Consider the following 18,427-nt stretch of genomic DNA (forward strand, 5'->3'; position numbering starts at 1 on the left):
AAGGTAGGTTTAGACTAAATATTAGGAAAAAAATCTTCACAGTGTGAGTAGTGAGACACTACAACAAGTTGCCCAGAGAAGGTGTGGATGCCTAGAAGTGTTCAAGGCTTTGGACAGCCTGGTCTAGGAGGTGTCCCTGCACATGGCAGGGGTGAGGGGAGAGGTGGAACTTGCTGTTCTTTAAGGTCTCTTCCAACTCAAATCATTCTGGGATTCTTTGATTCTATGAAAAGAATTTTGGAATTCCATTATTGTGATAAATCCAATTCTTATCTTTAATTGTTAATGTTTGGATAAAGAGAGGCCAAAGTACATATACATTCCATCTACACCAAGCAGATTGGATAGGGAGCTATTTAGCTGTGCTGCTTGAGTGTCATGCTTCTTGGTTCAGACTTATATGTTTGTACAGCTTCTAGACTAAATGCCTTTGCCTTCAGGATCTAGGCATCAGAATAGACATCTATCTACACTCTAATTACTTTGTGTCTACTTGATTAATTGATGCACTTTTGTCTGTAGCAGCCAAATAAAATTTCCAGTTAGTTAAACCCTTCTAGAAAATTTTCTTTCCGTATTAGTGTCATGTATTTTACATATACTTGTTTTATACATACAAAAGGCAGATTCACTTCCTTCTACCTTGCTTTCACATAAAATACATGTTAAATGCCACTCCAATGTGGCTACATTGGAGCATTCACCAAAATCAGAACCGTTTAAAATTTATGGGGTTTATTCTTCTTTTATCAAGCATTTTCTACATACATAACATTCACGTGGTGTAAGATACAGAAGAAAAATGCATGAGACAGATTACTGCAAATAAGTGAATAACGGACAGTTTACACGATTCTTGTTTGTTCACAATGGAAAAAAGTTGTTAAAAAGGAAAACAGATTCAGTAACTAGAAATGTAAGCAGACTCTTAATTTAATTAAATCTACCTACCAGGAGATTTGCTCAAGCTACAGAGAGATTTACTGTATCACAAAGGGCAGGATGCTAAATGTACACAAGATTACAATGCTAGAAAATTCCAGATTTCTAAATTTACACAATCTAAATCAGGGTAAAATTTTGTTTAAAAAAAGTTGGTTTTTTTTTTTTTTTTTTGATTGCCTTTAGTAAAAGGAGGTCAGTTTAAGAGCTTATAAGCATTCCTTAGCAAAAACATAATAAAAATAAAAACACTCCCAAACTCTAAGTCTGGATAGTTGTTTACTGCTGGCTTTCTTATCCTATTAACTATTGTTATTTTATTTCTGAGAATCTCATTTTTTCCCATTTAGATGTTTACTCACCATTAAAATTAGAATTCTAAGTTAATAAACTATAAAAAAATACAAAGTTTTTGTTGTTATTGTTGGTGGTGGGTTTTTTGTGTTTTTTCACTAGTCCAATTGGATGCATGACATAGAAAATTTGTTGACTTATCCAAATAGTTTAATAAATATGCATCAATGGTATAATGAATAAGCAAAAATATTATCTACTTGTTAACTTCAATTCTCTGAGTTTCCAGCTTCCTAAAATGTATACATATTTTTTAAATATCAGTATTCTTGTCAGTAAAAGTAAAGCATTGTGTAGTCAGATATTCAGAATTTGGTTACTTTGAATAGGTAAATGCAGTGGTTCTCTGTAGTGGAACTCAGACTCCTTACTGATGGAACCCTGTGAAAGCTGAAAAATCTAACATATATTTAAAAAAAAAAGAAAAAAAAAACCATCAAAAAAACCCAGCTCTCTCAAATAAGACTCACCATAAAAATAAGCTTCTTGAATTGCACTGATCAGAAACCTGCACTGCAAATATTTTTTTCTTTTTTCTCTTTCTATGTCCCAAAGCTTGAGACAAGAATTTGATAGTAAATGTTCCTCTCCAATGTCAAGCAATCCTGTAGCCACAATGGGAATAAGTTATACAATTTCTATGCTTTACCTTTCTTGTGAGACTTTCACTTCAAGGCACGAAAATATTAAACAGTGAACTGAACAAAACAGGACATCCTATTTCAGTTTAAGGAGCAAAAAGTTGTACATCTCTTATTTTGTGTTTGAAGCAAAGCAAACCAATATTTGAATGATATTCAATTCTTCCATTTACAAATGCAAAGTATCATGTTAAATTCCCTGAAGCTTTATGTTTTTTTCAATTTTCTTTAAAGTAACGCATGGTATTTGTCATCATTTTCAATATGTAGTAATTCCAGTCAACCAATACAATCTTGGCTGATAATTAATAAGGCTACCATTAGCAAATAGCTGTTGTTTTAGTAACTTTTATGTGGAAATTGACTCAAACTGCATTCAAGTCAAAGAAATATCAGGCATAGAAGGGCTTAACAATTTCAAATGAAATTGGTGTAAATTTAAAGAATGCTAAAATTTAAGTGCAACATACTGTAAAACTATTAATTCAGCAAATATTCAACATAGATCCTTATGCTTCCCCAACCCAAATTACTGTGTTGCCTCTCTCAACTTCAGTGATTTCACAATTTAATTTATTGAGCCGTCCATCCAGGATAAACAGAGACTCCTTGGAAGGGGTCATGAGATACTGACCAAAAAGGCCACTGTCTTTTATAAGACGGTTCTTACTGTTCCAAGGCCATTCGCCTGCCCTGACAGGCTCCTTTAGACTCTTCACCATCTTAACCTTGCCAGAGGAGAGCTCCACAAAGAGAACGTCAGTTTGTGTACTGGAGCTACAGTAGATGTTGTATTGATGAGCTTCAGTGAATGATGGCTGAAAAGCTACATCAGATATGTGCAAATTTGTGTGAATGTCAAATGCATCCAGTATTTCTCCTCTCATTGTTATGGTCTGGATCCTCATGAGACCTTTCGCATCATCAATACTGACAAGGTAGTGTCCATCTGGAGAGACGTGAGGTCTGCCTGTTACATCACCATTGTATCCAATCACAGAATCAGTAACACTATCCACTATAAGTTGTGGTAGAACAGCACCAGTGGTATCAGGTTTACAGTAGATAAAAAAAAATCCTCCAAGATGTGTATAAGCCAGGGACTGAGGAATGCAATTATAATCCTTTAAACTAATTGTCTTGATGTACGACATAGTTTCAAGATCAATTTTCTGGAGCACAGGCTCATCTTTATGAAGAATAAATCCAAACCTGGAAGAAAAAGCACAAAGTCAAAGAAAGAATTGTTGTATGCATCATGTACAAATGTGGAAAGGCAATATAACAAAGTACATGAGTTAATACTTGCAGCAGTGTACAAATACATATTTTAGCTTCAGATGTTTCAGAGATGAAGCATTTTATATTATTTAATTTTCAGTGTTCTTGCAATTATATTTTAAATTGTGCCAAATGTCTAAAAAACATTTCCCTGATTAATTGGCAGTGTTTTATTTCTATAGACACTGGGGGGAAAGTAAACATTACTCTGAATACCTATTCAGTTAAAACTTTTACAAAAGCTAGGAGGAAAAAAATATATATTAAATATCAATAGATAATACATCCCACAAGCTTTTATTCACTTCACATTCCTTTTTCAACTTTCTTGGGAACATCAGCTTTATCCAGTGCTCATTGTTATTCAGATAATTATCCTAATCTTTCTCATTCTAATTCAGCAGAAGTGAGTATCATAAAAGAATTTAAGTTATGACTCCCAACTACTCCAACCCCACATTTCTTACACTTTTAAATGAATCTTTATGTATTTCCATGCATTCAAGGAATTCTTACTGAACGTGAACAATATGATTAAACCTTAAAATTCTAGAGCTTAATGTTTGTAACAGTTTAAATATATACTATATTATATATATATATATATAATATATTATATAATATATATATAAAATTATATATATTATAATTATATATTAATATATATATGCTATATATTATATATATATAATGTATTATATATTATATATTCTCTGTTAACCTATAAGTTCTGACTGCACAATTTTTTGATTGTATGTATGCAAAAAGACAGTGCTCTAAATACTATAAAGTTATGTCAAAGTTTCTTAGTCTTGTTTATAATCTAAGGACCATTCACAGCACTTCTCTGAAACAGTTGTTTTCCTTTGGCACATTTCTTAACATTTTACTCTGAATCTCTGATCCCAAGAATGAAGCTTTCTTGCTGCTGTGTGATGACATATAATCTAAAAATACCTTTCAGATCCTATCCATATGAAGCACTATGAGAACCACAATGTTTCAACAACAGAGTTGTTGAAAATAGTATAAAATTTCACATTATACTCTGCAAGTTCACATGCAGAAAGATTTCAGGACACTGCTCAGTCAGTTCCTCAGACATAAAACAGGATTAATTATTTGTTCTTCTTACCAAATTGGTACTATTTTCAGGAACATTTTTAATTTCAGCCCTACTTTCCAAAATCCTTGCATCTTGCATCCTGCCTCATAGGATCATAGTACCGCTAATAATATCATGTTAACACTCTGAAAAGATTTTCTTGTTCAAACTTGAAAAACTCACAATTTTAAACACTGATATAATGTGGAAAACTTTAGCCTAGAGGTAACTACATTAAAAGATCAGATACACTAGCAGAGTATTAATACGGTGAACTTAAGTAGAAGTTTTAACTTACAGAGCATTTTACAAATATCATGGTAAGTGAAGCAAAAAGCTGAGTGACTTCCCTATGGCTATACTATGATCCACTGGCAAAGCCAGGTTGATGATACAAGTTATTTAATATCCAACATATGTTTTTACTGATTATGATACAGGTTACCCAAACCAGTGCAACTGAGATCTAAAAAGAGAGAGATGGGAATAAGTGCAGATAACTAGAATACATCTTTTTTAATAGATCATCATAGATCATGAAATCCTGCTTCAAGATTTGCTTGGCTGCATACAGCAAGGATCAGCAAGGATCAGTTGCAAATAAATTTTAGACCACTGTACAATAACCTAATTGCTGCCTTCTAACAACCATGTGTATCTGTCTGTACTTCCCTTCTTTCCAGCATTATGAACATCTTGGTATGCCAGTGCTAGATTGTTACTAGTACTTTTGTGAGAGGTAGATTGTGTTTTTGCAGTGGAAATTTTCAGTACTTCTCTTTGTAGCATAGAATAAGCACAGAACGAATGTGCTAAGTTTTGGAAACTTTGTCCTCCTATCGTCATAGAAAAGCACAGAACATGCCTAAACACAGAAAGTTGGAAACAGACACAGTATGGAAATATATTGTATCAACAGCATTGGGAAGATTGTGAGCTTGAGATGCTCAACCAGTGAGTGCCAGGAGAGGTACTACCTGCATTAGATCTAGTGTATATAACGGAGTGGATTTCACTGACTAGGTGCGCAGTTTCTCCCTTGTCATTAGGAGGTGTGCACCTATTACTGCAATAATGAATAAACTGCTCTTCACAAAGATCTCTGCCCTTGAGTATTTTTTCTCACGCTTTCACTGTCAACTTGTCCTTTGTCTTCCTGATGAGGAGGCAAGAGTAGCTGTACTAAAATAGTACTTCCTAGATTTGTCAAAAAATAATATTGTAAGACACTAGGGCTCTATGGACTTCAGTAAGGCCTTTGACACAATCTCCCACAACCTCCTTCCCTCCGAATCAGAACGATATGGATTTGAAGAGTGGACAAGACTTGATGGACAAGGTACAGGTTGTAAGATTGTACACAGAGAGTGGTGGTAAATGGCTCAATGTCTAGATGGAGAAACATGATGGGAGGTGTCCCTCAGTAGTCAGTACTGGAATGAATGACCTTTAGCATCTTCAACAATGACATCAACAGTGGGATCGAGTTCACTCCCAGCAAGTTTGTGGATGGCTCCACACTGTGTAGTGTGATTGACACACATGAATGCCAAAAAGGTCTTGGAGGTACTGGTGGATGGCAAGCTGGACATGAGCCAGCAATGTGCCCTCGCAGCCCAGAAAGCAAACTGTATCCTGGGCTGCATCAAAAGAAGCATGGCCAGCAGGTCCAGGGAAGTGATCCTGCCCCTCGGCTGTGTTGGTGAGACCTCAACTGGAATACTGCATCCAGATGTAGAGTCCTCAGTGCAGGAGAGATGCAGATCTGTTGGACACGTTCAGAGGAAGGCCACAAAAATGATGCTAGAGGTGGAATGCCTCCCCTGTGAGGACAGGTTCTGGAGCTGTGGAGAGGGGAACACTCCAGGGAGACCTGATAGCAACCTTTCATTATCTAAAGAGGGGCTATAAGAAAGAAGGAAACAGATTCTTCAGCAGGGTTTGTGGTGATAGGACAAAAGGAAATGCTTTCAAACTAAAAGAGGGGAGATTTAGATTGGATATATGAAAAAAAATTGTTATGACAAGGGTAATGGAGTGTAGGAACAGGCTGCCCAGAGAGGTGCTAGATGCCCTGTCCATGGAGACATTCAAGGTGAGGCTGGACGGGGCTCTGAACACCTGATGTAGTTGTAATATCTCTGTTCATAGCAGCGGAGTTGGACTGGATGACCTTTAAGGGTCTCTTCCAACTCAAAATATTCTATCATTGCATGGATTCTAAAGGAAGCTTTGAAGTACAAAGATTAGCTGGAATTTGAAAAAAAAAAAAAAAAAGAAAGAAAGAAAGAAAAAAAAAGAAAACAACCCATATATAATAAAATAGCATAATTTACCAGATCTTTAAACAGTGAATTATCAATACTGAAATGTTGCCTTCCAGTGGTGTCTATAATCCCAATTCAGTGGGGACAGTTCACAAAACTGATATTAGTGGAGTTTTATTGAGAATTTAGTACAAACAGCAAGTGAATGAGCTAAGCTTCCACTATTCCATTGTTTAGTTGTCTTTTTGTTTGTTTCACTTAAAGTAAAGCCAGACTATTTTGACTGGGTAAAGAAGTTGGCACTAAACTCTATGTTTCATTCTGTCTTGTGGCTAGCTGAATTCAACCCCCAAAGCTACCATAATCTAATAACTTTTCAGAAGCACTTAGTTTTCCAGAAGGATTAAAAAAATACAGCCACTCATAATCATGCAATGAAATTGTGCCTGTCGCCTTTGTGCTGTTAGCCTGTTTTTTATGACTATGCTGCTGGAGAACAAGTGATACTTTAGAGTAACTTCACTTTTCCCAAATGATTTATACATAGATGGCAGTGTGTTTAATGCAAAATTTCTGCTTATATAGATTGATATTCAGAAGTCTCCCACTGTTCATTAAACCCTGATCAATATTTATGAGAATCTCAACCCTCATGTCTCTTCTATGCAGTGAAATCATATACAATATCCGACAGCCTATAAAGGCATTTGTCAGAGTGCATATTGTGAACTTGTGCAATTCAAGCCTGCAAGATATGAGAGCAAATCTTCACATTTCCAATTCTTTATTTTACAGTTTATGCATGTGGGAATCTGTAGCCTGTGGGCATAACACTCCAATTGGACTATATACTAGAACTCAGATATCTGAGATTCTCTTTCTTTACTTACTGTATATGTATGAATAATAAAGATTTTAATAGTAGACATTCAACAATTTCCATCACACCAAAAATTTTCAATCACATCATGACAAACTTTCAAAAAAGAGAAATGTGAATAATTATGCTTAGCAATTCTATAGCACTTTCCATCTGAGGAGTGCACTGGGTTTGGCTGGGATGAAGTTAATTTTCTTCATAGCAGCTCATATGGTGTCAAGTTTTAGATTTGTGACCAAAACAGTGTTTATAGAACACCAATGTTTTAGCTATTGCTGAACAGTGCTTATACAGCAACAAGGCCTTTTCTATTTCTTCTTCCCCTCAACAAATAGGCTGAGGGTGGAAGAGTCTGGAACACAGCCAGGACAGCCTTCTCCCACTGACCAAAGACATTCTTTGCCATATAACATCATGCTCAGCAATAAAACTCTTTCTGAACAGCCATTGCATGAAAAACTGGCTGGGCACTGGTCTGCTGGTGGTGACTCATGCTTTTGCATCACTCTTTTTTTTTTTCCTACTCCTTCACTTATTAAATTGTCTTCACGGTGAACCATGAGTTTTCTCACTTTCAACTATCCCATTCTCTCCCTCATCTCAGTAAATAAAAGTGAGATGTATGGTGGTTCAGCTGCCAGCCAGGGTCAACCCACCACAAGGAGTCAATAGCTGCCTGTGAAAACTAACGAGCTTTGCAATACCAAGATGAAGGGAAACGGAGAGAAATAAATTATGTGACTTGTCCAAACTAACTGAATGGAGACAGGAAGAATATCCTAAAAGGTGTTAACTGAAAAATCCATTTTTTCAACAGTGAAGTCTATATGAATGAGTGCCCTATTTTCCTGTTTTTGGAAGCATTGGGGGCAGGTATGAGGAAGCAGTAAAAAAACTACCCTCATTAAGAGTGGAATAATTAAAATGAATAAAGTTTACAGCATGTTAAAAATGGTTAAAGAATTACAGATTTGTAAGCAATGTATGGGACCTCTGGAGATCATTTAGTCCAACCCTACTGAGAAAGCAAGCTCTCTGCAACAGGTCATACAGGAAAGTGTCCGGAAGTGTCTTGAATATCTCCAGAGAAGGCGACTCCACAGCTTATCTTGGCAGTCCATTCCAGTGCTGTGTCGCCCTCAAAGTAAATAAGTCTTTTACATTTTCTTCTTTCTGTTTAGACATGCTTCTATTTTTTTTTTTTTTTTTCCTTCTGTAAAGGAGAGATTTCAGTGTTATGCAACATAAAATATCAGAAAAATTGCTTTCAGGTGAACGCCATGTGAAAATTGACAGGAAATATATTCACTTTCTTAAACAGTAGTGACATTTGTGTTTAGTAAAAAAAAGTACAGTGTGGACAAATGAGTTCATTTATTTTAATGCTATAGCTAGGAAAAAAAAAAAGTCTTGACACTCAATTACTAGAATGTAGTTTAAGAATGGAATTTAGTACTCAGATTTAGGTAATTGTAAGCCAGTATGTCATGCAAAACAGTGAGCAGTTAACTTAAACAAACAAACATTCAACTACCCTGTTCATCAGCTGTCATGAAAATGGATAGGCTTAATAAAATGTTTAGGCTTGACCTCCTAAGGGGAGGCAGCATGCTTAGACTTCCATCTAGAATGGCAGTGACAGAATTTTGTGTAGTTCCGATAGATTTCAAGTAATACACCATAAAAAAAGGTGCTTCAGACTAAGCACATTTGTAAAATGATCACAGTGCTACAACAGCTAGTGTAATTTACTATTACATTTTTTATAATCTGGTCTTTTTATCAGTTTATTAAAAAATGATACATGAACTAGGAAATTGTAAGTGACAAAACCAATACGTGACAGAATGCAGGACAATACAGAGACCTTTAGCTATAGAATTAGGGAAGATGTAATCTTTTTTTTTAACAGGAAGTTCTAGTCAAATAAAGTATGAATAAATAGTGGAATAGATATTCCATACAAAGTTCCAAAATCATGTGAATTCTGACACCACTCTTCAAAACAGTTTTTTTGCAAGGTACCATTTTTTCTAACTTTCATATTACACATGTAAGATTTCATCTCCTATACCCAAAGAATAGCTGAGCAAGAAGCTAGCGTAGAGCTGTCAACAAGAAGTAAATTCACAACTTAGTTTCCCAAATGTTGTTATTTTCTTCCTTCAGACAAGACACATACATTATTTATAAGGGCAACTGTATTCATCATAAAACAGGAAATGTCTAAACACTGGTTAAAAAGTAATGACAATACAAGGAAAGCCTGAGGAAAATACTGCTATAAATGAGAATATTATTATTGTTATTTCTGAATACTTTAACATAAAACTGTATCTATGGTTGAGTTCAGAAAAAATGATAGAGTAGAAAATTATGTAAACACTGATATCCTCCTCTTTCTTGTTTCTGGCCCTACCTCCACAGATTATTCCCCTTAAATCATTGGCCATTTTGTGAAAAGATCTGAGATCAAACACTTAAGTAAAATTATATTCTCAGAACAGAAAGCAAGTAAAAGGCAGAGAGAAATAGATGACCTACAGTGAAAATAATTTGTACCAATAAATAAATAAATAAATAAAAACCCCAGTACTTTGGTACAAAGTAGAAGTTTTTAACCTGTACAACTCAATTCAATAAAATTGTAAGAAACATTATGCGCTTTACATCAAGTGAATAACACTGATGTTTAAAACCATTCAAAATTCTATGCATTAGGGACCATTACTCAAAACGTATGCAATAAATAAATAAATAAATAAATAAATATAGAATCAATATAGTTCTGCTTCTAGAAGTCTTGATCAAATTTGCCCCAAGTAAATGCCATGAACAGTCTGTTAGATGATTATGGTAGACTCTGATTCTATAAGAATCTAATCTGGCAATGTGGGAAAGTAGTACTTAAACAAAATTCTAAAATAAAAATGTGTTAAATATCAAGCCTCTTTTTTTTTTTTTCCTGATGAAATTATGAAAATTATCCACCGTAGTTCTGAAGACGACATCAGCAAGAAAAGAAAATTATTCAACACTGCCATTACTTTTCTTTATTAAAATTATTCTTCACTTTAGGTGCATAAATAGATGATTCTCAGGAAGATTGTTTTCACTGATTTTTTTTTTTTTTAATTTTTTTACTTCATAGAGGCCTTGCATTCACATCACCAAAATAATCACAAAGTTATTTTTTTCTCACTTCGCAATAAATCTTTATAATAAGTTTTAATATACAAGATTTTTATTGTCATTTTCTATATAACTACCGTACTATATTGCACAAATAAAATACTTATCTCTAAATATTTCATCCATAAATTTAGATTCAGATTAGACCTTTAGAAATCAGAAAGACTTCCAAAATGAAAACTACCAGCAGTGCAAGGGCACACAGGTCTTCCCCTCAGGATTTAGAAAATGATTGTTCCCAGAAATAGTTCACTGATGGCAAGTTGCTGAGAAAACATCTTTAATTTCTGCAGTTCAGAAATGGTTGTTTGATGATAAAAAAAGGCTAAGTGCATTTTGTCTGTTGGCTATTGCTCATCAGCATAATAGTTGTTTTACTTTTGGGTACTGCAGTAGTCTTTGACCTTTGAAGTTTGCTTCCCTAATTTTGTTCAAGTTGTTCATTACAACATTATGCTTCATATTTCTGTTTTGCAGCAGAAAAGGCTCCCCCCGTACCTGTACATAACTGTGTTAAGCACAGAGAATCTTCCTATCACTGTAAATGAAATATTTAAAACCCTGTCAGAAAAAGTTATAAATAATATTTTCAGCAGTAATATGTGACTATGATAATGTACCTTTGAAATCTTAACACAGTAGATCTAAGGAACAGGAATGAGAAGATGACAAAGTCAGAATAAGAAAATTAAAAACAGAACAGAAGGTTGCGAGGTCACCCTGATGGAAAATGAGCAATTTTTGGCTATAAAAACATCATCACTTCCATTTTTCTTAAATGAATGAAAAGGTCAATTCCGATATAGAATAAAATTTGATGGCAGGTCTCTTTTACTACTTTTTTTTTCTCCGTCAGTTTTAGATTGTACCTGCAGAGCATTTAAATCGTATCTCACTAGAGATCTATAGAAGTGAAATGGAGTGTACGCTGAAGAGTATCTCCAAGCAACCTATGTCAAGGAACTATTAAGAAATTTCTCTATGGCTTTTCAGGCTTCACTGGAAAGGCTCATTTCTTTTAACACAGCCCAAACAGTCTGGGATTTTGATTCATGTATACGCCTTTGCAGAGTGTAAGGACTGTCCTGGTATTTCAGGGTAGTAACGATGCCAGAGTCCATTAATTGTCTGAGACTTCTGTTACAACAGACATATATGAAGTACATTTTCACTATGGCAAATTGATTACAGCACTCACAAGAAAATAATGAAAGACATTTTATGACAAAGAAAGTATATTTTTAGAATCCAGGAATATAGGAAATTATTTGTGCTTTAACACAACTAATTCTCGGGGGAAAAAAAAAAAAGTATAGGAAGCAAATGTGTTTTTTTCTTTTATATTTTAGAAAATGCATGCAAGCAATTTAACAACAACAAAAAAATCACTTGATTGTATAAAGAATGAAAGTCAAGGAAAGGGCTAGCTACACTGACACACTGAACAAAAGACATTCCTAAAGATAGCCTTGAATGTCAGTACAACGAATGATAGAATTAAGATCTGGCACACCAAAAAACAGAGTAACAGCATGGTGGGCAGATGTCATAAAGAATGCACAGGAAAAATTGTACATGGAAAAATAAATACTTGATTCTTGTAGAAAATGAATAATGAGGTAGAGATAAGGAATGTGAAGATGATAAATCATGTATGTCAAAACATTCCCCAAAGATCTGCATTTTCAAAATGAAGCTCACCTACTGTGATATCAGGGGACATATATGAGCACTGAAAACGACAACAAGCACTAAACTTTACAAATTCTTTTTTCCGCCCCCTATCTTCTCTCTCTCTCTCTTTTTCTTTTTCTTTTTTTTTAACTAATGACCCAAATTAAAAAAATACTAGACTGTATCAAAGCAGATATTTATTCTGTTTTAAAAATGTGATCGATTTTTTGGTACATAAAAGCATACAGGTTGACATTTCTATTGAGAATGTAAGATCAGCAAGGGAAGAACTGAGGCATGTTGTAGCAAAGTTACTGTGTTACATTATTAATGTTTAGGGTTATTATTTTTGTTATCGTTGCTGTTAAGATGGAAGTTAGAGTAGTTTATCTACAAGGAAATATTGCATGTTGACAGTTGGGAACACATGGAATGAACACAGTCAAAACACAGTATATCACTGCAGATTTTGAAGTTTTCTTTGATTCATATAAATAAATAAGCATCTCAGGTTTACTAAATATTAGAATATATAATATATCATAATATCAAATAGAAAAGAATGTCCTGAATAATGTTTTCCTAAATTCTCAAAAATATGAATGTAGAAATAAAAATTTGTAAATGAATTTTCACTATTCCAAAGTCACGAGTGAAAATACAAAATCATAAGGGCTGCTATGAAGAAAAATAAACTCCATATCAGGCATCGCATAACTTTTAAAATAATTGAGTTCTGGAAGTTAATCAATAAACATGCAAAATCTTTGTTAATTGCACTAAGATCATCTCAAAGTTTAATTAACCTTTATAGATTGATTTATTTGGAATACCAATGAGTATTTGAAGTAAAACATAGGGATTTTCTTTCTCTTGCCAATAGTAGCTGAGCAAGTTTCAGAGTCCTTTCTGAACTGAATCTCCCAATTTGTATTTCCTTCATAATATCTTTAGAACAAAGATGCTGAAAAATCTACAATTTAAAGCAGAAGGATGCAGTAAAAGACTTCTTGCTGTCTTATCTCCTTCTTCCTGAGAAGTTTCTGTGAGCTTACTCTTCAAAAAGAACACACAAGTACCAAAACAGACCTTCATGTGGGGGAATACAGAGAGGGAAGGAATGGCTACAAGTTTCCCATTTAACGCTACCATCACAAAGACAGTTTACAGAGATGGGAGATGGTACAGCATGAGCCCCTAAACCTCTGTGTGTGCACTGCTACCATGGAGGATTTACTGAAAGATTCTACAACCATCATTAGACATTGCAGTTAATTGCTACATCTTTGCTGATTGCCCTGGTGCTACTGAGCTTCTTTCTTCAAATCCTTCAGCTTTGTAGATTTCTCCCCTGTAGAAGTACAGCTTCTTAGCTTAATTACTAAGAGCAGTTTGTAAACTCTCTACTCCTGTAAAATTGCATCTTCTTAATTTAATTTCTAAAATATTAAATTATCTTGTATCTTTGAGCTAAATTACGTTCGCTACATGAAATATTCAACCTCTTTTGTCTATTCTTCATCTCTTACTGGCTTTACATTTATCGCTTTCATTTTTTTTTCTTTTTTTTTTCTTTTTCTTTTTTTTTTTGACTTGTGAAACATTTGAATAGGAAATCCTTTCTGATTACACCAGACCTTTGGAATAATATTTTTTGTGCATATTTTCATAAAAATATTGATAATTCTCTCACAGTCCTTCAGCTATTTCACATCCCTCTACAGGTTTAAATTCTGGAATATTAAATGTGAATTTCTCCATCCAAACTTCTGAATGTATTGAGTCACCACCCCACAAGAGTATTTAAGTTTCACATTGGCAGCATACTCCAATTACCTCTTAAGGAAAAGCTTAGTTTTTGGAATGTGTTGTGCAAATGAATAAGTATAACTTTAGCAAGACTGCTTCCCTTGTTATCGTACATAACAGAGAAATAAGAGAGAGAAAATTTCAAACTGAGAATATTCAGATCCTGAGCCATCTCACCAGTGAGTTGATTGTTCACTCTTCTAACTGTATCACATTTAAAATGCTTGCTAAAAGATTAAACCATCTAAAAAGTTAGTGTGACTCCATTACAGTGAGTTCATTTAATATTGCTTTTGAAACATTTTACAGCAGTGTAATGATAGACCTTAATTTATTCCAATTATCTTTTGTTCACTTCAATTTATGAACAATGAAGCTGAAATAATCAGCACTTTTGCTCCTTAGGCTTCTAAGAATATATTTTCATGAGCATTGTACAAGTCATCTTTTTACAGCCATCCCACATACTAATTGCAAATGTCTATTTTTATTATAAGAAATGGGTGTTAGCAGACAGCTAGGGACAAGCACTGAACTGCTTTGGCACAAAGAATACCTCAATTATTAAAATTTTGTTATCAGTGAACGAATAAGGCAAAATAAGAAAAAAAATATATGTATTCTCAATTTTTAAGAGGTCCCTCTACAATGGGAATAAGGTTTGTACTTATATTCCTCAGAAATAACTTGGAAAAAAGATCTTGGGACTTCTATCTATTGCAGATTCCACTCTGTCCGCTCTTGTAGCTACAGTATCTGATTACTTTTCAACACAACTGAGTGGGGATTTGGGAATTTTTTCAAGCAGCATGTGTTTGAAAATACGGACATGACAGAATGCATGAAAAATAGCAAGCTTTACATTCATTCATTCTTATGCTGTAATTTTTCATAGATTGGCTGTGAGTTCACATGTCAGAGGCAAAACAAAGCAGATGAAGACAGTAGGACAGGTTGTAATAATATACACTATGTTTACATAAGCAAATGTAATGAACTTATAAATCATAAATTTAAATGCAAATTATAGATTTAAATATAAGTTTCCCCCCTTTGAAATCTTTAGACTTCCAACAGCAAGTCTGAACAAACTCCTTTCAGTGTTCTTCTTCTTTTTATTCATTATAGGCTTGTACCATAGCCTCCTTTTCATTACTGATTTATCAACACTTTTGGTTCATTGTTAGTGGCTGGAATAGAAAATTCAAGAAAAGCTTTGGGAAACTGACTATCTGTAAGCAAATGTTGCATTTTCTTAGTTTTGTGAGAAAGAGAAGGATTTTTATGCCCCTCATTAATACTCCAGAGCACCCTGTCGGAGCCAGTATATGAACTACTCTTAGTTGAAAAAGTATATATATTTAATTCTAGAATTAAAAAATCCATGTTTTTAAAGCCTTTTCATGGGGTGCCAAGCTAATCCATCTGCAGCTGAGACTGAATAAACAGGGATTTGCTATCTATAAACATCAGTGGCTTGATTTCTAATGGTGTTTGCTCGAAACTATTTCTCCCTTAACTTAGCAGTGAAAGGAAAGTTTGACTGGATCCTAAAACAAAGGGAGACACTATCACTCTTAAACTGAAATAGGTCTGTTCCACTTTGCAAAGAACCTAACAGTCCAAAGTATAGAGTGCTAATGAATATCAAGGCAAGATTCAGATGTACAGATGGCAGAATTTTTCCATTCTAACCAGTAGAAAGGTTACAGAAAATATATCAAACAAAAATGAAATTTCGCATTCCCACTAATGTGTTTTGAGGAAGAAAAAGATATTTTCATGTAAGAGGTGCTGGCAAAATTTTTGAAAGATTTCTGCTTTACACATGGATGATATATTGATTTCTTCTCACACTTTCTCTGTCCTATGATCTAAATTGTCACACCCTTTCATTCTTCCATAATTGATATATCATTTCTATCACAGTCAGACTTTGTCTATGCTTTGGACATGTAGACAGTGTTACACTAACCGAGGGAAATAATTAAGATCTCAAGATTTTGCACTATTACCATGCATGGATTATACTATAAACAGTTCTAATACCTTAATTTCATCTTCTCATCTCATAGATCAGGCTAATTTTATTCACACATCTAAATAGAATTTGCATTGCATGCTCAGTCATGGTTTGTTTTAAAAACAAACAGCTTGATAAAAAAAAAAAAAGTATAAAGGACAGAATGAGAAAGAGAAGCTAGTTCACAAAGATTTTAGTCATATTGTATTACACTTCCTTTTAAAACTCCAAAAGCATATTTTCTGATCCAGTTAACAAAAGAATAACTTGATTACAAGATGCATTTAATGCAATATAGCAAAAGGTATATACAGTAAATACTTTCAGCAGTAGAAGACATTGGTATCATTCCAAAATAAGATCTGTGTTCCTAACTTAGAGAATTATCTCAGTGTTATGGTCATTAATTCCTCAAGTACAGCTCAGATGGTATTACATCTCAACTTTAGTACACAGATTAAGGGAATTTTTGAACTTTTGGTGAGACAAGGAAAAAGAAAACCCACAATAGATTACTTTAATAAATGTGTTTATTCTGATAAACTAAAGAGCTTTCATTTAACCTATTAGTATTGTATATGAAAAAGGGTCTTCCAAAGCAATACTGAAGGTGCACGGAGACAATGTTATAATTCATTTGAAAGTTAAATATAACTCAGCCAAAGCTTACCTTATATGAGTAATGATGAGGGTTGTAGCAGGAATGAAAAAGTCATCCACTCTGTCAAACTGCTTTCCCACTGGCTGAGTATGGATTGTGTGATGAGAAATACTTCCACTAGCTTGTGTTATCACCTACATAAAGTAACATTATAACAAACTATAGAAATATTCCTTCAAAGTTTAATCTATATCTAAATAGATTCATAGAATATTGCCTCTTTGTTCCATCTCTTGTTTTATTCTTCAGCCATGAGAAGGAATGCAAATGACAGTGAATAAAGCTGATCAGGATTACAGATTTCAGAGAATTGTTGCATACTAGACAAGCTGTTCTTCATATGTATTTTTTTTCTTCTCAATTTTTTTTTCTACCACATTTATTCATTTACATTCTATAGCAGTCTTTAGTGCACACTAAAATTTTGTCTTTTTTCATACTCGACTCTAGAGGGGGAATAAGTTCCTTAAGCACTTCAGCCCGAGTGAAAAGATAAAATGTTATCAACTGATCCACAGGAAGCTCTGGCCACACATGCTCCTAAGTCTTGTAAACCATAAAGAAATCCAATATAGCATATATTGAATATATTGCATTGGCTGCAGTTTATGCATACCTTCAGTTGTTACAAATAAATTTTCTTTGAATTCGCAAATCTTGAATGTCATCTGAGGTAGAATTTTATAGTTGAGTAACAGACAATTTTATATTAATAGCTGCTACGATGTTCATTTTTGTGCACTTAAGACCGGATTGAAAAAAAGAATTGATTGCATCATGCAAGGGAAAACAAGATTGAAAATGAATGCTTGCTCTTAAGCATGATATATCTGATTCAATTATTAGTCATTTTTTGGGGGGAGGAGTGACAGCTAAACTCCCACAGATTACCTTACTCACTCAGAGTTACTAAGAGTATAAAAAATTCTTTTCAAACGTTACTCATTCTTCTATTTGAGCTGTATGTTTGATTTTTTTTCTTATTCATTATGCATTTAAAAGACAAATAAGGACTTCACTGACTTCTAAAGAAAAGGAAAATAAGTTGAAATAAAAAGTAATTTTGAAATTATGACACAAACAGTATCACTGTATTCTCATAGGATTACTTTAAATTAGGAGAAGAAAGGAGAAAAAGCAGAGCTCAAGAAGAACAGCTTCTTGAAATGTGTCTTTGGTGACTGTCCCTAGGCTTGCTGCTGCTGAGAAGCATGGGAAAAATAAGGATTTTTATTGTTTTATATCTAAAAAAAAAAAACAAACACCCAAACTCAAAGCAAAAAACAGTAAATAATGTTGGAACTCTTAGCTTGTCAACTCCAGAACACCAATAGAATTTTAGTTAAATATGAATATGCTTAAAATCCATGGTATCCCTCTGACTAGGAGCAAAAACATCATAAACTGCATATCTGCAAACTAGCAAAGCATGCCATTGTTTTCAGCTGTACTCTATAACCCTCCATCAAATCAGCATTTACATTTCTAAGAGTGTAGAAAATCTCTTAACACTTTTCTGGCAAGTTCAGTTGTTTCAGGTTTCCTGAAGACATTTTCCTACCCTTGCTACATCATCATATTGATGTTTAAAGAGAAAT

General features: G+C 34.0%; 1 protein-coding gene across 3 annotated transcripts in view; it reads right to left on the reverse strand.

Annotated features, from left to right (window-relative positions):
• Window positions 1-718: 718 nt before the first annotated feature.
• The window catches only part of FSTL5 (follistatin like 5), a 265,807-nt gene continuing 248,098 nt past the window's right edge, over window positions 719-18,427 (reverse strand). For all 3 annotated transcript variants that reach the window (XM_015285320.4, XM_004940911.5, XM_046940561.1), the window contains 2 exons: window positions 16,839-16,963; window positions 719-3,149 (listed from right to left, as the gene is read on the reverse strand). In XM_015285320.4, coding sequence (XP_015140806.1) covers window positions 2,447-3,149; window positions 16,839-16,963 — 828 coding nt within the window. In that variant the 3' untranslated portion in view covers window positions 719-2,446. The remainder of the gene's footprint in view (window positions 3,150-16,838; window positions 16,964-18,427) is intronic.

Source organism: Gallus gallus, chromosome 4 (assembly GCF_016699485.2).
Source record: "Gallus gallus isolate bGalGal1 chromosome 4, bGalGal1.mat.broiler.GRCg7b, whole genome shotgun sequence".
In the NCBI taxonomy this organism is placed as follows: domain Eukaryota; kingdom Metazoa; phylum Chordata; class Aves; order Galliformes; family Phasianidae; genus Gallus; species Gallus gallus.